This window comes from Lycium barbarum, chromosome 6 (genome assembly GCF_019175385.1).
Source record: "Lycium barbarum isolate Lr01 chromosome 6, ASM1917538v2, whole genome shotgun sequence".
Classification (NCBI taxonomy): domain Eukaryota; kingdom Viridiplantae; phylum Streptophyta; class Magnoliopsida; order Solanales; family Solanaceae; genus Lycium; species Lycium barbarum.
The window spans coordinates 2,326,483-2,337,401 of record NC_083342.1 but is presented as its reverse complement, the minus strand read 5'-3'; the positions used below and the strand labels follow the sequence as shown (position 1 = coordinate 2,337,401).

Here is a 10,919-nt window from a genome sequence, read left to right as displayed (position 1 = left end):
ACGGGGAGTACGTTTTTTTTATGGGAAAAGAAAATAAGGTACAAGGAGCCCCCTGTACATTAGCATTCCGTACAAAAAGATTATCTTACTTTGCTTATTAATTTATTCCAAAAAAATTTAGCACATTTCTATATTTAGAAACAATTTAACTTTATGAGATGATTTACAACCACACAAATATTTAAGACTTGTTTTGGATCATATATTACAAAAGTCTTTCTTTATTTCTTGAATTTACTATATTACTTGTTCTTACGGCAAAAAGGACCTAATTGGGTTAGAATTATTAGAACAATCAAATTTTGATTTTTGATCATATAAAGTATTGACAAAATTGTCCTTTGGTTATTACACGTGAGATAGCCAAAGTAAGGTTGAGAATCGACATGATATATTTGCTCACATTCCAGGCGACATGCATAGACAAACTTTAATATTTTTACATATGGAAATGGGATCTCGTCCTAATGACGTTGACCTTGGCAGAAATAGCGCTCACTGATAGCTCAGATTATCCGGGAGGTCTAAGTTATCAAATTAATTTCTAAGGTAATTAAGATCACCAATGGTTTAATAGTGCACCTTTTGACGTATTCTGTCTAAATTAAAAGTTCATACCAACGAATCGATATCGTGAAGCTTAACTGGGAAAGAAAATGCATTATAAAATAGAAAACTATCTTACTTTTACTAGGAAAAAAAGTAGAAAAAAACATAAGAAAACAAAATGAAAGTGAAAAAGAAGGGGTCTCGTATGGTTATTAGGGTTACTTTTTGTTTTTGGTTTTCATCCTGTGACAGATATTTGTATTGAGGCCTGATAAAATTTTATGCTAAAATATTTCAGGGCTCAAACCCAAAACTTCTGTCATATCATCATAACCCTTATTAGTGGGAGTTCCACTATTGTATACGGCGTATCTATTCTAGAATTTATAGTGCTTGTTTGTTGGAACAGTAGTTACAACTTGCAAGTATTAGAATGAAACGTCGTCAATGCAAATTGTTTGTTCATGAGGAAATCATAATCGACATACTGAATCGTTTGCCTTTAAAATCGCTGGCTAGATTTAAATGCATATCAGAGAACTGGAGAAAGTATATTGCTGAAATTTATCGTTGTCATCTCGGGTGGCCTCAACCCTATCTTATTGGTTTCTTTTGTGCGGAGAGTGGCCATAATAGTTCGAAAAGCCATTTTTTCTTCTCGTCAAAGGAATCACCACTGTTAATCGGTACTAGTTTGGATCATTCATTCAAGTTTATCGGCGAGAGAGTTTGTGTTGTTGCTTCTTCCAATGGTTTTCTCCTCTGCAATAAGCTTCAATGCAGGCAAAGGGTTTATTATGTTTATAATCCTGTCACAAGGCAACGTTTGGATCTCTCTAAAACTCGAATCTCTATGAATGAGCCATATGTTGGATTTAGTTGTAAGGTAGACGAAGATGGCTCTGTCTTGTTTACTATAGTTCGTTATGCAATACCAACAATGAGTTGGGATTTGTTAACAGTTGAAAGCTTCTCTTCAGAGACTAATGTGTGGACTGCTATTACGCTAATTCTTGATGTACCTCTTTTATTGTGCCCTTCTTGGTGGGATAGGACATCATCATCATCGACTAGTGTTGTTGATAGAGTATTCTGTTGGCTTAATTATGGATTGATCACTGTTTATGATAGTGCAAAAATGTGTTTTTGGGCTTTGAAATTGCCTAACCAAAGAACGGTGGTCGATTCTTGTAGTCGTTGTCTTGGATTATCAGGTGGGGAACTCTGTTTTGCATATGTTTGGAAAACAACTATCACTTGTTGGCGACTCAGCAATTTTCCTAGTCCAGATAATGCAAAATGGGTTTGGAAGTATGTTGTAAATGTTGCTATTGTAATTGCAAAATGTCCAGAGGATTTTGGAGTTGTAGACAATAATACTAACGTTCATAACATAGTTTTTCATCCTGCTCTTCCGCACATCTTGTATTTGCAAATAAGAGGCAAGGTTGTTTCCTATGACATGAAAACGAGTACTGCAGAACTTGTGTGTGATTTTGGAGAAGCTTGGCGGAAGACAAAAGACTACAAGTTGTTTTCTTATGATTGGCCTCAATGGCCGCTGTCTTCTGTAGACTATCCAACAGGTGTTTTCTTATTCGTACTTCTTCTAATACCAACATTTTTACTTATTTAGTACTCGTATTCTGTTACTTTGAAACTTAGATATACATTACTTTTGCGGAGGCGAATCTAGAAATTCTTAAAATGGGTTCACCACTCAAAAAAAAAAAAAAAAAAAAAAGAAGGAAAAAAAATATATTAAGGGGCCTTGATCCTTAGACCTCAAGTTAAATAACTCAAGCTTCAACCAAGTGCATCATTTAACTTTTTGTAGCATGGGTTCCACCAGGTAGTATTCTACTAATTTTAAATACCTAAAATACCTAGTTTACCAAGTGTTTACGCGTCCCATATTTTGCACCTAAAATCGCCCCTTCTTCTTTTTAGATCTATAGTAGGGGGGGAATAATCATCATTGTACAAAAGAAGTTTCGTCAATATAGGGCCGATAGCATGCCTCTTCCTCTTACATTGAAGTGCCTTACATGTTTACCACATTCCCTTCATTTGTTAAGGACTAGTTTCAATTGTAATGAGAACTACAAGTTAGATATCGCCTTTAGTGTAAGTGACTAGAGAAGGGGCCTGAAAGCTAATGCCTTGTGAAAGGCAGCCTTCATGTGTGCATCTTCTGTAGGTAAATGAGTTTAAATGCAATAAAAGTGGGAAGACTTCGCAAGACTTGAGTGACATGATCATCTTTAGTGAAATCCCTTGCCAATAGCTTAATATACGAGGCTAATAAAATAATTTTTTTTAATGTAAATAGTAAAAAAGTCCATTTATTTTTAAACAGTTAGAGGAGCTATTGGAAGATCAAGGCACCCAAGGATGTAACCAAGTGGTCAATGAAATGAACTGAGAACCATGAGGTCTCATGCTTAAATCCTAGTAGATCTGGACAAAAAATAATAGGTGATTTCTTCCCTTTTGTTTAAGCAGAATTTTTCATGGCTTCCAAAACCAGAACCTTTTTCATAATCACCATATACCATTGGTGGTGTTTTCCTTAACTCCAAAGTTGATTGGATGCTCGGATTGTCTGTACACTTACTAGTTACGAACAACATCAATGCTGAATTAGAGGCCTTGTTGCAAGGATTAAGCCTCGCACACAACTAGCCTTCACTCCTCTTAACATATCTCTAGGTGCACACAAAGATAGGGTAAATTTCCAGAGATGGTCATATAAATACTACTATCATTTTTTTCTATTAAAGTTACTTAATTATGTTTTCTAATACAAACATCACAAAATTTTGAGTCAACTAACACAAAAATCACACCTATTGACTTTCAATGGGTAATGACTTTTTACTGTTTTTTTTAATCTAATAAATACAAACCAACTAAAAGGAACCAACCTTACCAGCCCAAAACCCATGTACAAAAATCAAAATCTTAAAAAAGTAGAACCAACTCTTCTCCAAATATATGATCCTTCTCTTTGGGGGTTCTCAAGCAAAAAATGGGTGGAAATAAAATGTTCATTCTAAGATTAACTTTTTCCAATTTCATAATTTCCTTTTATCTTCGTAATTTTAACTTTTTCTATATGATTCATTTGCATGGCTGGAAATAAAATCTTGTGGCTTGTGATGCTAGTTGTTGGATGGTGGAATCTCCATGATTGTGGTACTCAAACAAAATGCATCGGAGGAGGACATGACCGTAGATAAGCTTGTCCTTCATTATTTAATATACATGATCAACGACTAATTTTTTTGAAGTTATGTTCTTGGAAAAACTTACTTTCATAAATACTACTCCCTCCGTTTCAATTTATGTGAACCTATTTCTTTATTAGTCCGTGCAAAAAGAATGACCTCTTTCTATATTTGGAAACAATTTACCTTTATGCAATGATTTAGAGTCACACAAAATATAAGTGAGCCATCTAACACCACAAGTTTAAAAGTCTTTTTTTCTTTCTTAAACTCCGTGCTCAGTCAAATGGATTCACATAAATTGAAACAGAGAGAATATATTTTTTGATGTAAATATTAGTTAACTTTGGTTAATTTACTCGAAACACCTTGTTGTCAACCTAGGGCATATTGGCCCTACTACTTGCATCGGAAGTAATAAACTTGTGGTGATCTTTTTCAAAGTCATTCAGCCTATGTTGTTGTTGTTGTATTCAGCCTTTTAGTATTTTAATTTCTGCATATGGATTTGGGTCGGGTCGTTTTTTTTTAAGTGATTTTGTATTTATCAAATTAAAAATGAAAAATCATTGCCCATCAGATCGAAAGTTGTAATTATTAGGTTCCTTGAAGATGCAGAGGAAGCCATCTTTTTGGCTTGAGAGCCCTCTTGGATAGTATATTTTGGGAAGGGTTAGTTCTGTTTCTTTAATATTTTAAATTTTGCATATGAATTTTGGGTTGGGTTGGGTCGGTTCTTTTAATTGGGTTTGTATTTATTAGATTGAAAATGAAAAAAGAGTAGAAAAAGTATTACTTATCGGAAGTTGGATTTTCTGGTAAGCGTGATTTTTGTGTTAGAAACTATATAATTAAGTGACTTTGATGGAAAAAAAAAGTAATAGTTATGTGACCATCTCTAAAATATACCCACGAAGATATTAACATGTTAGTCGTTCACAACTTACGTTATGCTAATATTTTTCGTGATTGCAGGTACTTGATCAACTAGTTATTTGACCCCCACCATCAGAAATGCTTACAGGGAACAAAACATGTTGGCTAATCGTTTGGCCAAGTGGAGATCGATGCAACAGCACTTGATGGAAGTAAAATTATGATTTTGACAGTTGCCCTTGTTTTTGCAGTATTTGTATGAAGTAGACGATCGAATAGGAACTGTCCTTTTGTTGACGCCCTTTTTAAATGTCCCAGTAGTGGACCAAAGTTCTTGTTCTGTTCACGCTGATTATGATTTCTCATACTATACAACCGTGCTACTGGCACGATGGGATCATGTTCTCTGTAAGGATATAGTTAATGTAATTACTTTCTTTCAGACCCCCCCCAAAAAAAAAAAAAAATCCTATGTGTGGCTTATTTGGAACCTATAAATTATTGGCATTTTGAAGATTGGCTTGTGCTATTGGGTAGTTATCAAGGATAACACGAATCCGCGACTTAAGTAGCACAAAAAAAAAAAAAGTTGAACCAAATTAGTACCAAAAAAAAAAAAAAAAACACATTAATAGGTTTCACGCACAATTTTGTGCGTGAAGCAGCAGGGTGTTTTTTTTTTTTTTTTGGTGTTACCTTTCAAATCACATTTTTTTCCATACTCTGGGCAAATATTAGTCATGTTTCAAAATCCCAAAATATCAATAATTTATATAAAACTTAATATCTTTTTTTGCTACAATAATGTCGGCTCATTACATCAAGTCCACCTAAACGGTTGGATCGCCGTTTTAGGGGTTCTAAAGTGCCCCGAAGTAAGTTTTGAAACTTGTCATATTTATAGGGTTTTGATTTAAGTGTTTTATTATATTTGAATGTACAAATATAAATATTTGATTTAAGAATAATTCATCCAATAGGAGAGGTTTATACTAATTAAAAAATAATTCATTCCATCTAATTACAATACTAATTCAAAGTAATACAATAATAAATTACAATAATAATACAATCTTCAAGTTCTAGAGGTTCTATTACTTCGAGACGTGCTTGTACTACCACGGCCTTGTTGCCCACACGAACACTTGTCATGGCCATATTGCTTACAGGTAGAGCACTTGCGAGAATAAGTTCTTTCACTAACATCCATTTGATTGGGTCTACGACTCCGTGAGTTAATGCCCAATTTCCTGATGTAATCCTTGTTAGCAACCATCGAAAACGGCTCGTTTGGCCAATAAGCTTCATTATCAAGTGGGTGGAATTGGCCGGAATATGCTCTAAGGTAACTGTGGACCTTGTATTCCCCCGCCACATAACTTACCGTTTTTCTCATTCTCTCGAAGCACTTGACAGCATGAGAACACGGCATGTGATACGTTTGCCACTTACCGCAAGTGCATGTTCTTGTTGCCTCATAAACGGTATGCACGTTTCCACCCTTACCGTTGTGATAACTCGTCCTAACTTCATACACATGTTGAATTAGGTCATACTCGGTCATTTGGTGATGCTCACATTTTTTTCTATAATGCTCCATATTTTTGAAGGGTTTTGGCATCCATGTCCCGCCGTCGGCTAATATCGCTCTAGTCTGCCTTGTCCTAACAACAAATCGCTCCACAACCTGCTTGAAAGTCATTCTCACCATTGCGGTGACAGGTAGTCCTCGAGCAGATTTCAGCAAGCCATTGAAAGATTCTGAGCTGTTTGTTGTGAGCATGCCCCATCTTTTGCCTCCATCAGCATGAAGCGTCCATTTTTCAACTTCGAGCTTCATCAACCAAACATATGCGGGTTCACTCACTGCCCTGATCAGATCCATTTTTGCAACCCATTTTCGTTGTTGATGCTCCATCGCAGCCCCCACATCAATTTGTTTAGAGTGCCATTGTGAAACGTTGATTGCAAATTCGCCTTCAAGTGCCTTAAACAATAGCGATGGTAAACAAAGGGAGGCTGCCACCCCGGTAAATTAGCCATATTGTGCAATATGCCTTTATGACGATCAGACAACACGCATATGCCGGTACGATCCTTAATAACATGAGTTTTCAAATGGGTCAAAAAAATCCCCCATGTGTCGTTGCTCTTGTTAGCGGCAATTGCGAAAGCAAGAGGAAATATTGACCCATTGGCATCCATTCCTATTGCAATTAGGAGCTTGATGTCGTAGGCACCATATACATGCGTACCATCTATGGATATCACTGGTCGGCAGTGAGCAAAACCATCAATGCATGGTTTGAATGTCCAAAATACGAAGTTGAAGATTTTACCCTCTATAAGCCGCCACTCTACAACAGTACCATTATTAAAATGTTGTAGAGCTGCCATATACCTTGGCAGCGAATGAAAAGAAGTATGCCAATTTCCAAAGACCATCTCAAAAGCGCGTCTACGCCCGAGAAATCCCTTTCTGTTGCTTATAGTTTTAATATATACGGTTTGAACGTTTCGAATACAATCTTTGATGGGGATCCTGCACAAGTTTAAACAAACAACATTTAGTAATGATCTTTTAATCGATATAAGACATATAATGTACTAGGTAGGATAAGTTCCCTTGGCGTTTCAGCAACGTCTTTAAGTAATACTTGAGCAATCATGTGTGTATCTAAATTATAATGATCTGCTCGATTTTCTTCCATATCACAAGTGTGTCTTTCGCGGAATTTTGTGATAGCCCACATACCATCAGGCTTAACAATTCCCCGAAGCAACCACTCACAGCCTTGATACCGTCGTTTACAAACTAGTCTCCATATCTTTGTGTTTGACTGATCCACCTTAAAATCGATATACCGAAGATACCTCGATATACCGAAGATACCTCAGCTCAAATGCGAACCCGAAGTGTTCGGGAACAAGATGGCCCCGAATATGACGAGTAGGTATAGACGCGCGCGTCGGTCAACAACAGCCTGAGGCGTGTCCTCTCCAATCGGATGCTGCATGTCTGTAAGGTGCAAGTGAGCGTAAAGGGTCGACAATAAAAGCCGACTCTGGCCGGAAATATGACCATCTAGAGCCGCGAAACCGGTGAGCCTAGTCAACTCATCCCGGTAAGGTGGCAGCACAGGGGGCTCCTCAATATACAATGGGCGTCCATCAACCTGTAGCCCATAAATGACCTTTACATCTTGAAGGGTAATGGTAGCCTCACCGGTGCGGAGATGAAATGTGTGCGTCTCCGGTCGCCACCTCTCAATCAATGTCGTCACTAGCGACCTATCGTGTTGTACCCGACCAACTTCGACGCACCGGTAGATACCGCCCCGACGTAGTATATCCAGGACACGAGGATGTGGGGGGTGAGCAGCTAAGATCTCCCATGTTGAGTCCCCTAACCGGGTACGAACCTGATACTCAGGCTACAGGTCGGATGTCCATATATGTTGCGACCTATGCTCGGACTAAAGATACAGTAACTCTCGGTCGAAGGGCCCCGGATCAAAAGGGTGGTGATCCATCTGTTTTACGTATTTTAAATCAATCATTAACAAGTAGTATTAGTTATGTAATCTTTTATCAAAATTTTTATTAAGGATTGTGGTGACCCATCTGTTTTACGTATTTTAAATCAATCACTAACAAGTAATATTAGTTATGTAATCTTTTATGGAAAATTTTATTAAGGATTGTGGTGACTCATATGTTTTACATATTTTAAATAAATCATTAACAAGTAATACTAGTTATGTAATCTTTTATCGAAAATTATATTAAGGGTTTTCAATCCTAAGCTACGGGTTATGAATCCTAAACTAAGGGTTTTTAATCCTAAGCTACGGGTTATGAATCCTAAACTAAGGGTTTTCAATCCTAAAATATAAAGATTAAAAATTAATAATTCAAATAATTAACAATTAGTTAGCATACAATTAGTATAAATAATAAATAAATAAACAATTAACTAACTAATCAAATAATTAACAAGTTATTATCATATATTTAATAAATAAAAAATTAAGTAACTAATCAAAAAATTAATAAATTATTATCGTATATTTAACAAATAAATAATTAATTAACTAATGAAACAATTAAGAAATTATTAGCAAATAAACAATTGGCTTAACAAAAACTCAATAAATAATTAGCTAGTCTAACAATTAAAATAGCTAGTATAACAATTAATAAATACTTAAGTCGCTAATCGAACAATTAATAAATACTAAATAAACAATTACTAAATAATTAACTAATTAACAATACATAAACAAATTAAAAAAAAAAAAAGGGCAGTCCAAACAGTACAGGGGCACTGCCCAAAAACGCACAAAAAAATAGCGCAAAACGGCAAATCCACCTCAACAATCCTTAGGGTAATAATATATTTAGCAATGTAATAAAAAATTCATAGTGAAATACCTAGATTGAAGGTTTTTTTGAGTTTTCAAAATGACCTCTGCGCCGCTCTATTCCAAAATCTAACCTTAGAAACTTGTTCCTACACTTCAATATATCAAGAATATTGAGTTTTGGATTGAAAAACAACAAGAAAATAGTGTTTTTGGGGTTGGGGACCACCGAAAATCGGCGTTAATGGCGGTGGGTGGGGGCGAACTGTCGGGTTCTGTGGTGGGGAAGGAGGGGACCGGTTTATGTTGGCCTCCTTCACGCACTAAATTCGTGCGTGAAAGGCAAAAAGGCAACTTGCTCTTTCACGCACGAAATTAGTGCGTGAAAGGTGGAAACTATATTTTTGCAACTTACTCCTTTCACGCATTAATTTCTTGCGTGAAAGGCTCAAAGTGCATTTTTGCAGTTTGGTCCTTTCACGCACGAAATTCGTGCGTGAAACCTATTAATGAACTTTTTTTTTTGTACTAGTTTGGTTCAACTTTTTTTTTGTGCTACTTAAGTCGCGGATTCGGATAACACAGAGTGTAAAGAAAACGTCTCATTTACGACCCAACCATCTATTTAAGTCGATACAATTGAAAAGGGCAAAAACCGAAACCGAACTTCAAAAAACTGAAGCCGAAAGAACCGAACCGAACTAGTTGGGTTCGGTGTTCAGTGTCCACCTTCAAAAAACCGAAAATGAAATAGCCGAACCGAAGTTTGATAAAACCGAACCGAAGAACCGAACGCCCACCCTATCCCTAACTACTCTTGCATGCGGAGAATTCGAATTCCCAAACATCAAATCTTCAAAATCGAAATCGTTGGCTACCTTATTGTGTGAAGCTTTTACAACCCCCACCGTTACATGTTTCCTCACCAGTGTTTGTTGACACCCAATTTTGTCCCTCTTTTATTTTATTTACTCGGGCTTCTAAATTTATTGACGAACTAAATACTTTATTTTTTCACTATTTTTTATTTTTATTGCTACTACTATTAATTTTCACTATTTTACTATTAACATTACGAGCATTACTTTATTACAATTTTTAGTGGCTCGTCATCATTTCATTCTTTTTCGGATTTGTACTTGTTAAATTAATTATAAGTCAATACTTTATTAAATCTTTATTTTCTACATATTAATCACAATATATATATTGTACTAGTTATCAAATTAGAAACCTAAGAATAATTAAATAAAGAAGGAAAGACCAATGCTTTCAGCCAATTAACGGCCCATTTTCAGACCTAAACCGGCCCATATATTAAATTCAACAGCCAAACGTGACCAGCCCATATTTTCCTATTACCAGTCCATATTTTTGACTCACCAGCCCAAACAACAACACAACGACCCGGCCCAACCTTTCCTTTTCATCCCTAAACCTAAAACAAAAGCAACCCTCTCTGTCTCTTCTTTTCCTCTTCAACTTCACCCTCAGCCGCCTCCTTTCCTCTCTCCTCACGCTCCCTCCACTCACTGCTGTCCCCCACGCCTCTGCCATCTCCACTTGTCTCTGTCCCCCGCTCCTCTCTCTCATACGCTCCTCTCTCTCCTCAAATTTCCCCATAAAAGGACTCGGCTACCTTCTCGGATCTCGACGGGATTTTGGGAGCAAAAACCTAACAAAAACAGACGAAAATCCCAGAGGGGAGGAAGATTTTCTCTCATAACAGTCTTGAGCTCCCCTTTTTTCTGGTTTTGAACTTTAAAAATCAGGAAAACACTTTTTGTCGAAAGATGAGAATTGTGATGGAAGATTAAATTCTTGACGAGTCGATTAACTTTCGTCGTAGCTCGGCAAGAATTTTAATTACGCAGAGGTACTTTAATTTTTTACTCGAGTT

At 36.4% G+C, this 10,919-nt stretch overlaps 1 protein-coding gene across 1 annotated transcript; it reads left to right on the top strand.

Moving 5' to 3' along the window:
* The first annotated feature begins 982 nt into the window (after positions 1–982).
* Positions 983–2,444, top strand: LOC132600302 (uncharacterized). Its single transcript, XM_060313368.1, has one exon. The coding sequence runs from the start codon at positions 983–985 to the stop codon at positions 2,183–2,185; it is 1,203 nt and encodes a 400-aa protein (XP_060169351.1). The 3' UTR covers positions 2,186–2,444.
* The last annotated feature ends 8,475 nt before the right edge of the window (positions 2,445–10,919 follow it).

Bases quoted from the DNA above. Each gene is read 5' to 3' on its own strand.
- LOC132600302 (XM_060313368.1), top strand. From the start codon at position 983: ATGAAACGTCGTCAATGCAAATTGTTTGTTCATGAGGAAATCATAATC.